The sequence below is a fragment of the Mustela lutreola genome, chromosome 18, assembly GCF_030435805.1.
Source record: "Mustela lutreola isolate mMusLut2 chromosome 18, mMusLut2.pri, whole genome shotgun sequence".
Lineage (NCBI taxonomy): Eukaryota > Metazoa > Chordata > Mammalia > Carnivora > Mustelidae > Mustela > Mustela lutreola.
In genome coordinates, this window is record NC_081307.1 from 39,781,864 (window position 1) to 39,802,866 (window position 21,003).

Here is a 21,003-nt window from a genome sequence, read left to right on the forward strand (position 1 = left end):
TTTGCTTGAATGCAAATCCTACGTACAACTCTCAGAGCGAGTCCGGTACGCCGATGAGACAGGCACTGGCCCTCGCGGGGATAACCGCGTTCTCCCTCCCGTCATGTGCTTCCTGGGAGGCTGCTGCGCAATGCCAAAAAGCCACGGAGCCGTCAGACTAGGAGGCGGTGCTGAGTTCACCAGCGGAGGGGGACTGTACGGGACACCCAGGAAGTGAGAATGCAGGTTCTGTCTCAAGAAAGCAGTTCCTGTCGGTCCTTGCCATCACGTTACGGCCGCTGGGGCCATTTTACATCATTGCACGCTGCACCTGCTTCTTCTGACTGCCTACTAGATACTGACTTTGTGTCTTGAGTTTTTTAAAAATTTCAAATGTACCAAAAGGTGAAAAAAAATTTAAGATATAGATGTGGACTCATTACTGGATGTAATGAATTTTAGGATTTGGTCCAATTTACCTTAGGCTCCGATTTTTTTTTTTAATTTTTTCAATTTATTTATTTTCAGAAAAACAGTATTCATTATTTTTTCACCACACCAGTGCTCCATGCAATCCGTGCCCTCTCTAATACCCACCACCCGGTACCCCGACCTCCCACCCCCCGCCCCTTCAAACCCCTCAGATTGATTTTCAGAGTCCATAGTCTCTCATTTTGAGAAGCAAGAAGTACAGAGTCGCTTGGGGATTCCACGCGTACCCAACGCCACAGGCATCTCTCCCAGGAGGAAGCAGCACCGAAGGGCATGGGGTCAGTGGGTCCCGCTTGCACGCGTGGTTCGAGCGGTGCCTACTTGATCTCTGTGTGAACATCCGTCTGTCTCTATCATGTAACTATGCATCTCTGTCTGCATCACGTCCTATCTATCCACACACACACACACACACACAATTTAATATGGGAAACTTTGAATTTTTACATAATTGCTATCATATTTAGCTGCAGTTAGACTTCCTTAGCTGTCAACATGCTATTTTAAGAATCACCTATGCCCATCAGTGTTTATGGCGTCCGTTCATTCTAGATGTATATAGGATTGCTTTCCATGGCACTTTCCATTCTTTTCTAAAATGCCAAAATACAATCTAGGATCTAGGTTTTGCCATGCCACAGCAATGCTGGAGCTAACATTTGGCTCTATGAATAACGCTGGCGCCCATGGGCTGAAGTTTGCAGAACTAGGAAGCCTCCGGTTGTGCTGCGTGTCACAGACTGCTCTGCTGAGTGACTGTACTACTTCGTCCTGCTACCAGTGTCACATGAAAGTCGTCATTTCTCCTGTACTTACAATATCATCTGTACTAATGGGGATAAAAATTAATTTCATGTATCTTAATTATTCCTATCTTATAGTAAGGTTCATATGATCTATGTCTTATGTGTTAATGTGAAATGATGTTGATTGGCTATTTTCTTTTGCTTGTTTTTTAATCAGGGAATTTACTTGTTGCTTTATTCGTTTGGAACTCAGTCTACTATGGAAATAAGTGGAAATATCTATTGTACATTTAGACTCCTAACTGTGATAAAAAGCTATAAGTAGTCTGCATCTTGTAGGTATGAGCTCATAACTGAACTTCTTTTGGTTTTCTGTTTTATTTAGGTTCTTCTGGTCAGAGTCCTCTGTTGGTGGTCTTAAGTGGGAACCACACTGAACAGTTGAATTTTACAAGCAGGAGCAATCAGTTATACCTTCGCTGGTCCACTGATCATGCAACCAGTAAAAAAGGGTTCAAGATTCGGTATACAGGTTCGTAAGTAAAGCTCACAGTCAGCGTAACCGCGTTTTTAATACAAGTGATCTACAAGAAAATGGAGATAGAAATTTGTAATGTAAACCTAATATCCAAGGATGAGAAAGAAGTCCCATAGGGATAATACGATGGGAAATCACTCTGAGTAAGAGGTGTCTAACCTAGAGCAGAGAAAAGAAACAATTTATTGATTGATATTTTAATGATGATTGCTAAAATCATCAAGGTTCGAATTCACTTAGGGAAAACACGGGCATTGCCTCTAAAAGATAAAGAAATATAATGCAAAGCTAATTTTGAATTAGGTCTAAATGCTAAAGAGACAAACAGGAAGGGATACTCCTATTGATGTTAATTTTACAAGTGATAATCTCGTACTATTAGTAGTTTGTCTTTTTATTGATTATCTGTGTGTCTCTTCATATTTGCAGATTACGTGTATACACACACATATAAACACATACAAAATTAGTACATATTACAGATGGATGTATTTCCGCATCAACAGTTTCCTTTGTCCTTTTCTGTGTATTTCAATTATTCTCTGTCAGTGCTATTTGTACTAATTAAGGCAGCCAATGTATTTATGTTCTTTAAATCCTCTGTACATCTGTCAGTATGACCCGACCCACCCCTAATGTTTTACTGTCCTACAGAAAAAATAGACAACTTAAATTCCTCATATATTTTAATTAATGACAAAAAAAAAAAAATCCACGTTTTTCTCAGTATCTCACTCAATGATTTCCTGCAGTGGTAACTGAACTAGTTTCCCTAAGGAGGGTGCCCACCAGCTACGTTTAATTGAGCAGTAGCTTCCCGGAGGGCTGGGAAGTCCTCTCTTGGTGTTGGACTTGGTCATTGCTGAGTAGCGTCGTGAAGAGGAACAGCAAAAAGGCACAGTAGCTTAAAGGATAAGATTTCAGCTCTCTCTGGTTGGTAGACATCATGGAACATTACAGAGTATCAAGGGTTTGAAAAGGCTTTAGATGTGCGGAAGGTGAGCATGAAATTCAGTCATTCTTTCTTGATAAAGTTTAATCAAACACACCCAGACCTTCGTGCCTCTCTCCTTCTCTCAAAGTAGTTATTCAAAATGCTTATTGACAAAGGGCTCAAAGTTAATATTGTTCCCATAGGCGGAGTTAGGAGAGCATTAGGGCGATGATTGGATTTGTGTCCATCACATTTCTTGTTTTGAAAAAAGATCTGGAAACCTTTAGAACCGTTTGAATTTATTTCCAAGGTGCAAAAATAGACATTGCAGGGGAAATCATGGTGAACCTAATTGATTTCCTTCTACCTGTGGCAGATCACTTAGTAGCCTGGTGATGTGATTATACCTTGAATTCTGCCTTTCAAGGCACATTTTAATTCATTATAGAACAAGAAGATTCTCTTTGTTAAACTGTGTTGGGAGAGTAGGAAATTGGAGAATTTCAGAAAAACTGTACTTTTTTTTTTTTTTTTTTTTTTTTGGTCAGTGAATACCTCTATCTTTTACCAGGTTTTCGTTTTAAATTCGGTGCTTCAGTGACCTCTGCTAGGAGTTCATCGCCAGTGGTGTTAGCGCGGGAATGAGATCAGCATGTCTCCGAGATGTAGTGGAGTGAGCAGGGGGCTCTAGCCTGTTGTCTGACCACACGGCGTATCTGACAGCTCTGTTTGCCCCACGTTTACGAAACACTGGTCATCCGGGCTAGGACTGATAGAACTGAGCAACATAATTTGAAAGCAAGAAAGACAAAGCGAGGGCTGTCCAAAGGCGGTTCTCGTCAGTGCACTGTACTGTGCTAAGTGCATGCACAGTTAGTAATGATCCTTCCACACTGAGTGAACCGCGTGAGCTTCCGGATGGGGAAAGTTAAAGATAGAGGTGGGTCAGACATACATCCAGATATTCCAGAGTCTCTGACTTGCCCAGTCTTCTCCCGTAGTGGACGCCTCCCTGCTCTTCCAACGCTCTACCAGCAGCTCTGAGGTGGGCATCGGTCCTCTGTGTCTTCCTAGAGCCAAGAATCAAACAGGGGGGCTGCGTCCTCCGATCTGTCCCTTTTGTTCTCAGGGCTCTCTTTTCTCCCCTGGGGCCCTCTCTAGCTCTCTCATTCTAGGTGAGTTAGGAAAGAAGAGGCATCTTGAAAGCCCGGTGATAAGAAAAACATAGTAAATAGGAGAGAAAATGGACAATCATCAGACTGCAGAAAGTTGGACAATCTCACACATTATATCCCTTAACAGACTAAACTATGACAAAAACCATGCGTGACATGCAGTGAATTATGTGGTCCCTTGGTCCCTTCAGGGCCGTTTCAGACTTAATCTTCTCTCTCCCTTTAGAGTAAGACCGACAGTCTGCTCCTTCTTCCTATCAATTATCTTTCTGTTTTGTCTTGGTTTTTGCCGTTGTTAGCCAAGGTGCCTGGTTATACTCATTCCTTCCCTAAAATAAATACTTTCATTCATTCAAAACTTAGAAAATTGGGTCTCGAATGAGGACATAAAAAATGGCTTGGCCCAGGGGGCAGCGAATCACAAGTTTCTCGCAGTACTGAGATTTCACTTAAGAAAAATCAGTCCATTAAAAAAGAAAAAGAAAAAGAACTGGAATTTCTGAAGATCATCCAGCTGAAGACATTCTCTGAGGACGCTCCTTTCTGCAGCATGGTGGAGAGCCCAGGCCAGACACGCAGACACTGCTTCTGGGCAGTGCTATGATAGGGAGCCTTCAACAAGTTTCTTCTGCATTGCCTTCTAAGGACGGGTTCCACATTAAGCACTCAGACTTGTAAGTGTGTTCGTCTATGGAGCCCCACGGGGCTGGTGGTTCATTTAAACCTCTTCTTTCCGAAGGAAACAGCATTTCTAGTCCTTCACAACTTTATTTTATTGTTTTAATTTATCGGAAGGGAGTTCGTAGGAGTGTTTGCTGCAATGAAACTGATCTCGTAAGAGTGAAATTAGTTTCTTTCTCTAAATGTGTAAATAAGACGCAGAGCTTTTAGCCGTCGGGATGTTGTATTCTATGTAGGTGAGACTCAGTCTAACAAACGCCTGTCCCCAATTTTAGAAAGTTCCTTCACAGGCAATGACTAAAGCTATTGGGAGATTTGTGTTGACCTGGAGTAGTGCATTTTCTTAGAGATTTTAATTAAATCCCTTGTGTTAAAAAGAAGGTTCATATCTCCGTTATGGTGCAACTCACAAGACCCACTTAACAGCAGCGACAAAGAAAGAGTTAATGGCTTTAATGGCAAAATGTTCTATTTTTCTATTCTCTCCATATTAATGATGCTTTTCTTTTCCAATAGTTTTGTTTCAAGTAAGGTGCTCAGAGCCGCCCCTCCTTGTTCTTAGTCTGGTGCCAGTCAGCTTACTTCAGTGTGTCGGCCTTAAGGGAGTGAGTGAGGGAATCCAGCAGGATTCTTCGTGTATTTCCTCCCAGTGTTCAGAAAGTTGAGACCCTCCTTCGCACAGAGCAATAACTGCCTGTAGTCCAAACTTCAAAATAAGAGATTGGACCTTGGCTCTAGGCTTTTAGGATGCATTTTGGTTTAGTTTTGTTTGGTTTTAGACTTTATATTCTTAGAGCGGTTTTAGGTTCATAGCAAAATTGAGGACAAGATACAGAGAGTTCCCATGTACCCCCTCCCACTGCAGACACAGCCCCCCACCCTGCTGTCAACGTCCCCTACAGATGGTGCATTTGTCGGAATCAGTGAGCCTGCACGGACTCCTCATCGTCACCTAGAGCCCGGGCTCTACATCAGCGGGACTCTTGGTGTCGCGTACTCTGTGGATTGGACATGGGGTAATAACATATACCCATGGTTACAGTATCACAGAGCAGCTTCACTGCCCTAAACACCCTCGGAGCTCTACCCATGCATCCCTCCCTATGACCCTTGGCAACCACTGCTATTTTTAGGATCCCTATAGTGTCGCCTTTTCTGGAATCCCATACTTAGAGCTGGAATCCACAGTCGGCAGCCTTTCTAGGATGACTTCTTTCCATTATTAAAAAGCGCCTAAGTTTCCTCCTTTTCTTTTCATGGCTTGATGACTCACTTCTTTTTGGTGTCTAAGAATATTCCACCGTTCAGATGGGCCACTGTCCGTCCATCACCCACCGAAGGGCGTCGTGCAAGCTTCAAGCTTGAGTGGGCCTGAGTCGAGCTCCTGTAGACATTCACACACACGCTTTCTTTTTCTTCTTGTGGACCTACATTGTTATGTCTTTGAGCAAACACCAAGGAGACTGACGGCTGGACCGTAGGGTGATAACATGTTTGTTTTATGAGAAATTGCCACTGTCTTCTAATGTGGTGATGCCACGTTTCATTCCCAGCAGCGGTGAGCCGGAGGCCCCGTGCCAGACTGTGGTGTGTGGGGATACTTGTTAGAACACGTTGACATATTGGTGCTGGTTTCCCACTGTTTGAACAAGAAAGATACTTCATTTATATCCCTTTAACCGAGAGAAACCCCTAGTCTCTCCTGTTTATTTATTTACATCTGGATGTGCTCGTGTGTCCGCAGCGCCCTACTGCAGCCTGACCCACACCCTGAAGAATGGCGGTGTTTTCAATAGGACCACAGGAGCACTGGGGAGTAAAGTGCATTATTTCTGCAAGCCCGGGTATCGGATGATTGGCCACAGCAACGCGACCTGCCAGCGGAGTCCAGGAGGCATGTATCAGTGGGATTCCCTCGCTCCCCTCTGCCAGGGTAAGAAAGGTGCTTTTTCATCCCCAAACTTGAATTCAATCCATTGTTGTTATTTGAATCGCATATTGAGAATTACTGCAGCGGTGGCGATGGATGAAGGTAAGGAGAAATGGAATGTGGGTTTATAGAAGTGCAAATTAAACTTTCCACCGGCCATGCACACATTTCTGACATTTACACTGGGCTTGGTGGAGCTTTACAGCCGGTATTCGGAGGATGGTTGGATGTTCACTGGAAGCCGGGTGGTTACCCTAAAGCTTACTTGTATTTCATTTTGAAGGAAAAAATGTGTTATTTGATGTAGATTCAAAGGAATGTTTCTTGACAGTTGTATTAATTAAAAAAATCAATTTACTAAAACCCCCTTTTCATAATTTAGATTAAAAACTCATTCTTTGAGCCATACGTCATATATTTCATTTTCCTTTGGTCATTTAAATCTAGGACTTGTTAAAGTTGATTTCAATATTTCATGCTTTTTTGGGAACTTTATCTGTCATATGCATAAAAATCAAATTTTCAAATAAGGCATTTTAATTTTAATTGAAGACTTTGGAGTCATGAAATTTTCATAGTTTTGCCTTATCAGGATTTATATTCATAATAAAATATATTGGTCTTTGAAAGCTAATTATGATTTATGAGTGGAGCCTCATATTGGTTTCCGTTTTTCCTTTTTTCATAGATATTAGATTTTCTGGTATTTCTCTCTGAGACAATAATGGATATTTATCCCAGTGACTGTATGTGTCTTTAAGCCGCAGAAGTCAATCAGACACGTAGCTTGAATTATTTATGTTCCAGCTCTGGACATTCTTTATAAATATAAGACAAACATGAAGATCCCAAAGCTTCTTTCATTCAGAATGATGATTTCGTTCTTTACAAGAAGAAATAATTCTCATTTTCTTTTAATTGTCTGTTACTCTACGACAGAGACTCTACCGCTCAGAGAGTAGCTCTGGCAACTGTGTGTCCTGTGCCCTGGGGACAGGATGCCAACCGCAATAATCATGACAGAACCCCAAAGTGGACAAGGGTGGGGTGGGGTGCGGGGCTGGGGCTCGAGCAGCGTTGGCAGAAGTTCCAGAGTCGGGATCTCTAGAGCCTGAGTCCCAAAGGAGAGCTCAGGTGGAAGGTGCTCTCAGAACAGAAGACACTAGAAGGCCGGGGGAGAGACCCTGGGGTGACGGGAGGGACATGGGGGACCCACAATCCGGGCACATTCCGTGTGTCTTCCTGCTCCTGCTTCCTCTGTCTGGAGACCCCGACAGAGCTGGAGACGCGGCTTGCTCTTCCTGTGAATGGCTGAAAGGAACAAGACGAGGTCTGCAGGTGTTTTCCGATACCTGTGCCCCCTCTCTCCTCTCCCATCCCCTCCCTTAGCAGAACTATTTAATGACTCAGAAATGGTGCACCAAATCCCAGGTCCTCAAGGAGCCCGTGCAGTGTGGGCTGAGAATCCGAGTGAGTGTGACGCGTGTGTGTGTCATTTGTGTCGTGCGTAACTAAGAATAACACAAGCACACAGCATACTTGGCGTGGAAAATTAGGCTACCTTCCTTCAGATTTCTTCTGGGCGATAAAGACCCACAGGACTGTGTTCTCCGACGATCACACACCCCAGAAGCCCCTTCTTCCCACAACAAACCCGCTGTGTTTAACCCATTTCGTTAAGTGTTCTGAGAACCAGGCAGCCCGTAGGACCGTGTGCTTTCTTTATAAACTACGACTTACAAAACGGGAAGGGGGGCACTTGAGAATCACCTTGTTCAATTTACTTGCTTTGGAGTATCTAGAACTGAAGCCTGTAAAAGTTAAAGTGACTTACCAATAATCGCAAACACGTTGACCCAGAATCCAGACCTTCTGCCCACACTTCTGTGTCTGAATCAAATTGTTTTTCCGCCAAAAGGAATTCTCCTCATAAAAAATCTTGTAGGCACCAACTCTGGAGAGAATCTGTATTTTCCGTATTTAAATCCATTTCCTTGGAAAAGTCTTTTGTCTTTCCGTCATAGGTATTTACAATTTGTATAAAATAGTATTTTAGTTATAATAAGATACAAAATGCTTTCATCATCTGTGAGGCTATAATAAAATTGACGGAGAGGGTGTGCGCTATGCAATCCCTGACCTGTTTGTTTTCATAGAGAGGCAGAGGGACATTAATCATGATGACAGTGTTTGTAGATCAGGGCCATTGTTGTAGGTGTAAAACCTAATGGCAAGCGTTAAAGACCATACGTCTACTTTGACTTCAACCCAAACTTACCTCTGAATTAGGCACGGCAGGTGGCAAGACATCTTCCCAACCCTTAAACCTCTGAAGGTCCAGGGGGAGCAACAGATGTTGGAGGCGGTGGAGACCGTTCAGCGTGACGGTCAGTGACAGTAGGCACACATTGAGTAGAAGTGGCAGAGAAGGTCAGGGATACCTCCACCGTCATGCGTCACCGGGGCTAGAATCTGCGGGGGTGGGGTGGGGGAAGTGTCATGAGAGATGGGTTTGCGGAGGAGACGGGCCTCTCATGGGAGACTCTAACTGCCAGTGTCCCAGGCTTCCGCCTCCCGCCCTGTGACTGGTGCCCGTGTATCGACAAGCTGTGGGCTGTGAGGGTGCCTTACATATCTCTCAGAGGTACGGCCGATGGCGGGCCACAGTATTGCCTGGAACACAAGGGTACTTAGACGCTCGGGAGGGTGTGCTGGGTCCTTGAAAACACAGGGGACATAGGTCTGTGAGAAAACATATGGGACACACTTAGGAAGAAGCATCAGAAGACCTTGTGACGGCTGCAGAGGGTCAGGATGGGAACATGGTCAGTGGGGACGTTCAATTTAGTTCCTCTTGCCGGCAGGGTGATGAACAGTCCTGCTCTGTGCGGAGGCTCCTGGGCCAGGCCGACGTGCAGCCCCCCAGGTCGCTGTGTCCCGCAGACGCTGGTGCTCAGAGAGGTCATTGTCTCAGACTTCTCAGGGCGCCACCACTGAATGCGTTCAAGATACTGGGTGTGTCGTTTTTTGTGTCTCATGAGAGGAGATGCACCCTTGTAGGTTCTGTAGGGACCAAATCCAGTGACTAAAGTTACGATTAAACAATGCATGTTCCGGGACAAACTTGAGGCTGAAGGCCCCCACCCCCAGAACGGGGCTCTCTGAGACGCAGGACCGCAGAGCACACGTGCTCCAAAGCGGTCGGTAAGTCCTGTAGTCCATTCTCTCCGAGGCCTTGGGGGTAGCTGGGAATTTCATTCCTGAAGCCACGTGTTGAAATATTCTAAGACCTTTAGCAAACTCAGGGATCACCGCAGTTATTATAATTATTTCTCTCTGAAAATAGAAGACTTGACAATCGGAATGAATGAATGAATGAATAGATAAACACATTTCTCTTGAAGGCCCTGCCAGTCTAATACTTAACATTTTTGATGTGTAGTTAATATTTCAACGTATTATGTAAGATTTCAGGGCCCTTTCTTGAGCTGCAATTGTGTTTTCTCAGTGATTTGAGCACCACTCCTTTTAAACTTACAGAAGAACGAATACAAGTTACACCTTTTCTAACTGCCCACACATTGTGTCCGTCTGCGTCTCCAGGACACCCAGCCCGACACCCTGTCACCTATGGCATTTGGTAAATATTTCAAATGCAAAAACTTTATAAATCTATGACCTCATGAGACACATATTTGAGAATGATTTTTTTCTTTTTCTTTAAAAACGATCATCTTCAACTTCTCTTGTTTTCTTTGACTTTTTTTCTCTTGTTTTCATGGACTTTTTCACAGCGGTGAGTCAGAAGCACAGAATTTTGGGAGAAACTTAGGGGCTGATGGTAAGGGAGTCCTCATCTCTCTGAACCGGGGCATTTTGATGCCTCGCTCTCGGATTGTTGAGAGGACAGAAGAAACAGCCTAGAATCACTCTTCAAGACTTAAGCCTGAGCACTAGTGCTTCCTGTGAGGTCTGGGGGCGGGTTTGTGAGGCTTCCCCCAGACTTAGCCATGGGCCTGTGGCTCCCAAGACGCAGAGCTTGTAATTAGCAGTGAGAGAATTCTGGGCGGGATTAAACAAACGGCCGGGTCGGCTGTGAGAGGAGCAGAGATGTCGCTGCTGGTTTCAGGGAACTTCAGGTTGTTTTTCTCCCTTTGCTTGACCTTTTGAATTATTTTTCTCAGAAATCTGTATTGGTTCATATCCTCCCTGATAAAGCCAAGCATATCTTCTGTCCTTCAGGCTTCATTTCCTGCCTTAAAGCAAGAAACTCTGCCAAGCAGCTGTTTCCATTATCAATACATTGATCTCATTCATCTTGAAGAGACGCCTGAACTAGAGCTGAGATTTTCTCTATTATCTCAAAGACCCAGGTAAACCAGGGCTACACAGCTCAGGGCTTTCCATTTTCCCGCGTTAAAGAGACAGCAGCTCCCAGAAACCATCTGTCTTCTCTTTCTTTTTAAAAAAATGTAAATTTTATTTTTGTTTGTCTCCAGGTTTTATTTAAATTCTAGTTAGTTAACACATAGAGTAGCATTCGTTTCACAAGTAGAATTTAGTGATGTGTCATCTCACCCAGCGAGAGCGTCCCGAGGGCTGGCCCTGATGCCCCCCATCCCCCGTCCCCCGACCCCGGCCCGCCCCTCCAGCAGCCCTCAGCTTGGTCTCTGTCCTTAGGAGTCAGTTCCCTGGTTTGCCTCTCGCTCTCGCTCGCTCACTCTCGCTCTTTCCTTCTCGAGCTTGGATTCTCAGCCTTTTGTCACCTGTAGCTTTAGCCTGGTGCCGACACTGACCACTGCTCATGCTCTGCTTGCATTGTGCAGGCAAAGAAGAGTAGGAAACATGATCTTTCATACAAATTATGTGATTCAGCGTCTGTTTATCAAGTCAGACCTTGAAGATGGAGAGACCTAAAAGCCTCGAGGCGTGTAGCTGCCTAATAAAGCTGTAGCCACGGATGTGAAGGTCATAGTGCAGTGTGTGTGGGGGGGTGGATGATGAAAGTGGGGTGTGGGGCTCTGCTGGGAGTCAGGTGTGGCCTGCATGTCTGTCTTTAACCAGTGTAGATTCCAAATCTATAAAAGGTGACTTTCCCAAGCAACACAAAGACTAACCCCTGAGATGGGATTCGAACTCGTGTTTCAGATGCAAAAATCCAGGTATCTCCACTGCAGCATACATTACCCCATTCCAGGTATCTCCACTGCAGCATACATTACCCCATACACATTGTTGCTGCCTCCTGAAAGACCATCTTGTAGAAGGAAACTATTTGCTTTATTTTTTTAAAATAACAACATTATAAAAAATTAGGAGGATATGTTTGGTGAGTTATTTTGTTAATTAAATGTGAGTTATTTTGTAAATTTTAATAACATTTTAAGATTTTTGTAAATCTTAATAACTTACTTATGAGCATAAAATGCATAGTTCATTATGAATCTTGGCTTGATTTTTATCACATGCATCATTATTTGCTTCTATGAAATGGTCGAGCTTCTATGTGTCATGGCAATAATGTAAGGCTTCTAGAAATTCAATAAAATATATTTTTAAAAAATACCAAATCACATGTTACATTATATAAGAAAATATGTATATATACGCATAGAGGCTGTGGTCATTATGCCAGCATATTCTAAGTTCTTAGGTATGAAGCCACATAGTTCATAAAGCCAAAATCTGCCAATTACTTCACATTTACCCCTGGTCTCTTCATGGGATTTGAGTGATTGGATTTTGGATATTTCAGCCAATCTCCGAAATTTAGATGTGGATCCTGGCTGTCCCCAACATTCACTGACTGATGTGACACTGAGCAGGAAATTGGATTTCTGTGAGGTTCAGCCTCCCCTTCTGGCCTTGGCGACAGGAAGACCCCACTGCTGCCTTATTTGAAGGCGTAAGTGAAAAATTTGACATGAAACCTTTACCATTGAATATGTACTAAGAGATGCCCAATAAAAAAGGACTCTTTGACGATACAAACATATTTCCATCCATGAGTGTTTTCAGAAAGTACTTGTCCACTTGCTTTCATGCAGAAACTTTATGAACGTCCAATTAAAGTCAGTAATATTGAAGTCACTAAGCTGGGGATAGATTTCTCTTACTTTTCATGATAATTGAAGTGAGGCAGCAGCACACTGCTTCTGTACAGGCCACTTAACAAATATTTTAGTCTTTATGAGTCACTTAGAGTTTCTGTCGCGTAGCCTTCCTTTGTAAGTTTCTCACAAGCCTTCCAGTTGAGCCATCGCTAGTGGGTGAGCTCTACGAAAACTCGGCCGCTGGTCTGGACCCTCGGGTCATGGTCTGCCAACCTCTGACCTAAATGATGTGGCAGGATAAGACCAGAATGAAGATCCTAATTCAGCCAAGACCAGTTATCTTCTAGAGTTTACAAAGTGGATCTCAAACATTTTATGAATCACATAGAAGTATCCTCTATCATGTACAAAGACCAGCACTTTATTCACTGAATTAAAGAATGCATCTTCCCTGCTCATGCCTGGCACGTGCTGTCTACCCCACAGTTCCCTGTTTTCTGTCTGAGTCTGGGACGTGTTCATAATAAAGCGGTAGTGAGTGCAAATGCACATATAGGGTAATTTTGTATAATAGTACTTGTTATTTGAGGCTCTTAACTTTCCTGGGCCAGGAACTACCCAATGCACAAGCAGGAATTTTTTCTGAGAAATTCCGGAGTCGTACAGAGGAGGGCACCTAATCAAGGACACCTTGCGTTCAAGGAAATGCCTCTGATGTAGTTTTTGCACTGAACCCTGGGCAGTGGTTCTGACGTGGAATATTTCCCCAGACCAGCAGCAAGGACCACGTGGTGCCCTCACACCTGGAGCTTTGTTCTGGGCAGGACCTGCCCTGGCAGCAAAGAGGGGAGGGTCCCCGGAGAACTTTCCCCTGCAGCATGAGGCACCTGGAAAATGACGGCTCCTGCACCAGTTAAAGGCAAAGAGGAGATTGTAAAACGCACTGCGCGATGTGAAGTTACTGACTGACACTGAAGAGTAGGTCATGGTCTCTCATGATGAGCCATGATGGGGTGATAGGCTGCACCAGCAAAATCGACAGCGTGAAAGCGTCGGTCCCTGGAAGGGGGCAGAGCTGCCCAGGCAGGGAAGTGGACAGTGAGCCCATGCAGGGGTGCTGCCTGGGAGACCCCAGGGGCTCACAGGAATAAGATTCAGGTTCCCAAAGCAGCTGGCTTTCTAAATTCCACAAGTAGAGAGAGCTGAAAAGTAGAAACAGAGTCAACAGCTCAAAGAGAGGAGTGATAAATGCTGGAGAGTCTCAGGGTGACGGACAGGACGAGCCGTCTTATCACAGACCACGGCAGGTGGAATGAGTGACCTTGCTGAGACTGAAGACAGGCATGGGCGATTCCTTGTCCACACACTCGTGCACCTGCTGTCTCTGCCTCGGCTGTGCCGTGCCAGTACACGGCGTCCGAAGTCACCTTTGTGCTGCTGCCCATGACTTCCCCGGGGCAAGCCACTTTCTGTCTCCAGGGGGACTTAGGGGCCCTACCCTGGGTCCCAGAACATCTTTTTGTATCCACATATCAGCACTTCCCACTTTGTTTTGTCCGGATGTCTGTCCGTTTCTTCTCCTGGACCCGTGCTTCTCAACTTCCACAGCTCACAAGAGTCATCAGGAGTTCTTGTTAAAGAGGGAGACCCTAACTTCCAGCCTCCGTGTTCTCTGGTTCTCTGGCTCTGAATGAGCAGGTCCTACAGAGTCTGGAACCTGCAGTTTCAGGAACATGCTAGATGATGTTGGTGCAGGGATCTGAAGACCGCATGTTACAAATCTGCATTCTAAAGAGAGAGGCATTTTATATTGGAATCCTCGGCATTTTTCCTGGATCATAACTGTCATCGATACAAACTTATGGATAAATAAATATGGTCTCACTATCCCATCGATTGCCTTCTTTAATAAGATTTCTATCATACATGCTGTTGCGGGGTGAAACCCAGATCAAAATTTTCAATACTAGGGCACTGGTGATTCTGTCTTCAACTTTCAAATACAGCAATAAAGAGGTTATAGGCATAGCTTCTACAAATCAGAGCTTCTGTGTGCATGGCAGGCATAGGCTGTAGTGTTCTGTGATTAGGTGTGTGTTGCTGGACAGTGGGATCTCAGGGGTGTTATGCCACACGGTATTATGGCCTGAAATCCGTCCCCCCCACCGAAAGAAAGATATATTGGAGTCTTAATCCCCACTACCTTCTTTTTTTTTTTTTTTTAATTTTAATTTTTTTTATTTTCAGCATAGCAGTATTCCTTGTTTTTGCACCACACCCAGTGCTCCAGGCAATCCGTGCCCTCTCCAGTACCCACCATAATACCCACCACCTGGTTCCCCCAACCTCCAACCCCCCACCATACCTTCTGATGTGACCAAACTTGATAGAGGGTGTTTACAGAGGTAAGTAAGTTAAGAGTGAGGTCATTAGGGTGGGCTCTTAATCCAATATGACTGTTGTCCTTTAAGAAGAGGAGATTGGGACAGAGGGAAGACTGTGTGAAAAAGGCATAGGCAGAGAATGGCCACAGGCAAGCCAAAGGGACTGGCCTGGAGTCGGTGCTTCCTCATGCCCCTCAGAAGGAACCAACGCTTACAACTCCTTGACCTCCAGCTCTGTCCTCTAGAACCTTGATGTCGTACATTTCTGTTATTTAAACCCCCAAGTGCAGGACACTCCATTAGGGCAGCCCAAGGAGCCCCGCAGGCACGGCGACCTCTCACTCCCTGAATGTCCCCTCCCTTCCCTTTCTCACTGCACAACCCCTCAGAGGCTGGCTCCTCCCGCTCCTCAAGTCTACAGTCCCAACCTGCCAATCCCACCCTCTGTCCCTTTTCTGTTACTATAAAAAAAAGAAATAGAAAGTAAGTGCTCTTCAGAAAGTTGTGCCCGCAGTGACGTTATGTGGATTGAAACTGAACAACCTTGGGGCTTCACTACAACTGGAGATAAAAGGTCAGATTCTTGGCCACCTTTCTCTGCCACATCTGCCTTTCTGATCCCAATCAAAACTAGGGCACTGTTAGAGAGAGACTCACAGAGGAAACACTTGAGGTCATTCCAGTAGTTCTTCAATTTGACCTGAAAAATTCTGGGCACATGTACATAAGGACCCCCAGGAACTGTGTTCTCCAAATGCATTTTGGCAGAGGCAAAGGAAGTTGGCTGACCATTCTCTAGTCGATGGTAATGCATTTTTCTTTAAAGTAATGCATTCTTGGCATATGAGTTTATGCAATGATTGATTTTCTAATGTTAAAAAGCTCATTCGTAGCTTTCCCGTTTCAGGGAGTTGTAATTAACTGTCGAATATCCTTTGTTGATTTTAGTGCAGGGTGTTTGTTTTGGGGATTAGTTTGATATATTCCCTGGTTCCATATTCCTAGTTGGGTCAGATTAATAGAGAACATTATTAAATTGGACTCGTCTGTGGAAAAGCTTAGAAGCAAACCCTCTCACCTCTAATTATAACAGCTCGGATTTGCAGGACAGACTCAGCAAAACTGGATCTCGGTTTTGCAGACATAGATTGGGGAAGGATGGGTCTTTCAGGTCCTTGACTCTGAAATTCACTTGGTTTCTTGACTTTGCTTCCAGGTATCATTGGTAATTTTCTTTTAAAAATAATTTATTAGAGCATTGGCCAAAGAATGCATCGTCTTGAGAGTAATTACTGTGCCAATTTCTAATAGACTATTAGCTCACCCAACGGCATTTCATTTGTTGGAGTAGTTAACTTCCAAATGTCATGTGAAGAAATCAAATGAAAGGGAAACTGGACCCCATGATCTTGTGCAGATGGTGTTGTATTTTGAGTTAGATGCTGCCTCCATGATAAAGCACATATGACAGGCAATTACAAAGATAAGAAACAGCATCTTTGCAATGAACCAATGAACCCCAGTACGAGACTTCAGATGGAGGTGGTTTTGGTATCATCTGCATCTGTGCCCATAATGTGACTGAATGCACATGAGCATTCATTTTTGTAGGGAGATGTAGCTGCTCAGACAGGGAAGGGGGCACTGTCAGTTTTTTATTGTTATTATTATTTCTAAATTTGGATTTTTGAGAAATCATACCATCTCCCATAGAAGATTATTACTGTACATTTAGCCTGATTATTTTCAGAAATTTGTTAGAAATATATTTTAATGATCTTCACACAGGGAGTTAGCTGGGTATATCAGCACTATTGATTATGAATGGGAATCACCCCATGATGGGTTACTCTGTACCTCTCAGGGTGAAAACAGTGGGGATACTCTGTTATGAATCCTGCAAGTCTCTTGGAGAGACTTATGGATTTCTTGAAGGTCTTATCATTTTCTATAAGAAGTGAGTAAGCACATTGTTAGGCAGCAAAATGAGAGATTTTTTTTTGAAGCCAATGGCATAAAAAATGGGAAAGTCATTTTCAAATTATGAAAATATGGAGATGTTAGTGACACAGGCCCTGATATTTTCTTCCTGGAAAGAAATATTGGGGAAAAGGGGGTCCCAAATAGTTTGTGTTATTTATGACAGTGAAAAAGGCCACTGCACTGCAGTTTAAGGAGTATAAACTTCAGAGTGAGGCATTTGACACTGGCTCCCTACCCACTGAACTTTGAGTAAGTCTTTACTGTGTTTGGACATCAAAGTCCCCACTTAAAATGAAGATAACATGGACACAATTTCTTAGTCTGAGGATTCAATGTGATGATTTAGGTAGTTCTTTAATCTATGGAATGAAGGAGAAAAAGTATACAAAGTGATATAAAAATATGATCAACCATTGGCTTTTAATATGACTATAGAATTATTGAAACAAGATGTTTATTGTAGTATATTTATTATATGTCATGTTTATTGAATTAACAAAATGATACTGTATTATGATGTAATACAAAGTGAAGAATGTTGGTTGACATTTTTACATTAATATTATTAAGGTGAGGGTATGAACTAGTTCTCCTCACTGTAGTAATAGTATTTAATAAAATCTGTAATAGAACATTGCTAGTATATTATATACATACACATTGCAAATATAATTTAGTGTATGTATGTACACATGTAAGAGGATGTTTGAACTAATTTTAAAGTGATATATTGAGCTTTAAATTATGATTCTCAATTTATTCTTCAGTATTTGTGTGAACCTGTTAAAAACTTTATTCAGTGTCTCGGGGTCTCGATTTCACTTGGAAAGTAAAGATTGCTTCAATGACCTACATTATCTCTTTCAACCAGTAAGATCAGTAAGCCCAAGAGGAAGCCCGGGTGACCTATAGTACATAGCTAGCCTTAGAATGGGGGGTCATTGAGGTTAAAAGATGGGAATTTGAGGGGGCATAGGGGCTGAAGGGATTGGGCAAAAATTCTCCCAACTTGAAGATGAGAACAATTATGTCTCCTTTCTTATATGTGCTCAAGAAGGGGAAATACTTGTTTGCTGGTCGACTAGCTGAGGCTTGAACAGATCTTGTAGAGAAGGACAGGGTCCATTCATTCCTTGGATGATTTTTATTGCACTCCTTCCGTGCTGGGCACCAGACTTTCCACTGGACACACAGTGAGCACGAAAGGAGAAATTGGAGGAGATAGGATATATTAGTCAACCTCTGAAAACCTTCGTGGATATTTGTTGGTCTGTACCTCTTTGCTAATGACTAATGACACCCCAAATCATCCCAGGTGGAATCTCCTCCTGAGGCTGACAGCAGGAATTGAAGGTTATGATTTCATGTCAACTGCAAATGACTGGCTCTTCATTCCAGGCATTTGGGGGAAATGAATATAAGTGTGAACTTCCAGTTGTGCAGCTGAGTTTTCTGTTCTCTCTGGAGCCTCCATTACCAAGCAGTTATCAGAGTGGTACTGTCCTCCCCTTCATCGTGGAAACTGAAGTCAAAGGACTCTACTGGCTTGTGAGCGGGCTCCATCCATATGCCATCTGCAGGACCGTAGGACAGACACCATGGTGTCCTATGAAAAAAACAACAACAACAACAAACTGATGGTTATTGTTTTACTAAAGCTACTGTGTCCTTAGATGTTTTTATTGGAGCTTCTCCAGAAATTAGAACAAAATAACAGGAGAGAGCCACAATTAACCAAGGACCAGAGTGCCCCAGAGACTAACTTATAAGGTTAGTTGATTCGCTTATAACCCACCTACTTACAGAATAACTGCACTGGCTGCTCACTTGGTTCAATTCCCTGTGGGAAAGTCAGCAAAACCTGAATTTAAATTTTAGATTTGTCACTGATTCATTATACCTTTTTATGTGTTACGTCACTCTCCCTCTGACCAAGGCTGAGCTTCAGGTGAACCACAAGTCTGGATGGCCATGAAGTTGTTTATTGGAATATATTCAAATTCCAGTTTTTAAGTAATTGGTAGTTTCTAAACATTAGGATGCTTCATTTCATTACCCATTGTAGTAGTGCCGTTAATGAAAATGAAGTTTAAGCACCAAGAGCTGTATGGGAGAGTTAGAACCAGGAGCCCTTGGAAAAAGAGGCAATTTTCTACAATCCAATGCATTTTGCATTGCCTATGGCCAATTTTAGTAATCAGCCTTCAAGAATATGGTTAGAAAATCTGCATAATATTATTAAAATTTAATTTAAATTGCTGAGCAGTCATTTGCCAATAGCTCATTTAGTGTTGGAAGAAACAATTTGGTCAGGTAGCGGGTGATAACCTCTAAACCCACAGAAACTATAATCTTCAATCATTTTCTTTTATGATTGTCCCTCAGACTCATTTTATTATCTCTGTTGCTTTCCTACTATTACCAAGGAATCTAATTTCTCAGCTTTATTAATACTTGTGATTTATTGATGTGTTTTAGTTTACTCTTGATTTTCCTTTCATATTTTGAGAAAAACCCCTATGAGATATTTTGGAGGCTATCTATCTATCTATCTATCTATCTTTCTATCTCTCTTTCTATCATCTATCAACATCTTTCTCCATCTCTTTATCACTTATATCCATGTATCTGTCTATATTTCTCTTTTTCTTTTTTCCCATTAAATGGTAAACACACTATTTGCTTGGTTTATGAGCTGAGAAATTCCAAGCTGGTTACCTCTTTAGATGTGCTGGGGAAATTCTTCTGGCCCTAGACACATTTATTTATTTACTCTCCCACTAAATAAAAGGTTAATGTATGTCACTGGAGGGAAAAACCATGAGCAGATATCTATAGTAGTGTTTTCTAGCATAGATACAATAGAGTTTTGTTTTTAAGGTTTTGTTCTTACCTTTTTGCCCTTCTACATGCTTATATCCTAGGCATAAAAGAAAAAAAAAAGAGAGAGAGAGAGAAGAAAATTTTTTTTGGTCCTTGATTCTGAGATGAAGACCCTAATTTGCCTGTAGTGCCTACTTTATTGAGATTTTAAATTAGCAATAGCTTAAATTCATGTTGGATATTTCTAAGGAATTGTAATTAAATTTTCTGAAAGAACCAATAAAGCTTTTCTTACAGAAATGTGGGAAGGTTTTGAATTTCCAACAGTGGGAAAGGAAGGGTGACACCTTGCTCGGAGCTCACTCTTCCCTTAGCTGTGTCCTGTCTCTCCTGACAGCCTTCCCTGCTTACATCCCAGGTTTATTTCTTCTTTAATTTCCATGTTTTTCAAAAACTTTTTAAATAAAGCATAGCCGGGCGCCTGGGTGGCTCAGTGGGTTAAAGCCTCTGCCTTCGGCTCAGGTCATGATCCCAGGGTCCTGGAATCGAGCCCCGCATCGGGCTCTCTGCTCAGCAGGAAGCTGCTTCCCCCCCTCTCTCTGCCTGCCTCTCTGCCTACTTGTGATCTCTCTCTCTCTCTATTTCAAATAAATAAATAAAATCTTAAATAAATAAACAAATAAATCATAGCCAAAATCTCAGGTCGGCAGTTCTGAGGATTTATTAGTCCACACGGCGTTCACTGTGTCTTTCAGGAGGCAACTCGGTCTCTCTTTGCCTCTCCGTCTCTCCCTTGAGAAGGAGCGAGGACAACCGACTGACTGCTTCGTTTGCAGCCACGGTTACCATGCCCTGACCAACCTTACCCGATGGCCAGGCAACCACGGGAGAGATTTTACTATCTTCCTGGCAGGTGGTGAATCTCAGGCTGAGATTGGTGAAGTGAATCGTCCATGATCAGAACCAGCACGTGTGTCTGTGTTGATACTGTTACAACAGGTCGCTCTCATGACCCTCCCACTCACCAGACTAGAGAAAGCTGGCCCCCAAAATGCCGATTCCCATGAAAACTAGCCCTAAGGAAAGTGCATCTGGTCCTTGCGTGGTTTCCTCTGATGCCGGACTGAAAGCTTGGTAAGGTCACTTGCAAACGCAGGAGACTGAGTGCTGTGGCACAGTGGCAGGAGGTGGTCGGACTAGTCTTGTGACACAACCTGAATGGTGCTTTCCTTTCCTTTAGCTTTCTCTCTGTATGGACTTGCTCTCCGGTGCATGAAATTTTGTT

At 43.1% G+C, this 21,003-nt stretch overlaps 1 protein-coding gene across 2 annotated transcripts in view; it reads left to right on the top strand.

Annotated features, from left to right (window-relative positions):
* Positions 1 to 21,003, top strand: part of CSMD1 (CUB and Sushi multiple domains 1) — a 1,947,613-nt gene that overhangs the window by 1,816,341 nt on the left and 110,269 nt on the right. For both annotated transcript variants that reach the window (XM_059156007.1, XM_059156008.1), the window contains exons 48-49: positions 1,603 to 1,749; positions 6,290 to 6,478. In XM_059156007.1, coding sequence (XP_059011990.1) covers positions 1,603 to 1,749; positions 6,290 to 6,478 — 336 coding nt within the window. The remainder of the gene's footprint in view (positions 1 to 1,602; positions 1,750 to 6,289; positions 6,479 to 21,003) is intronic.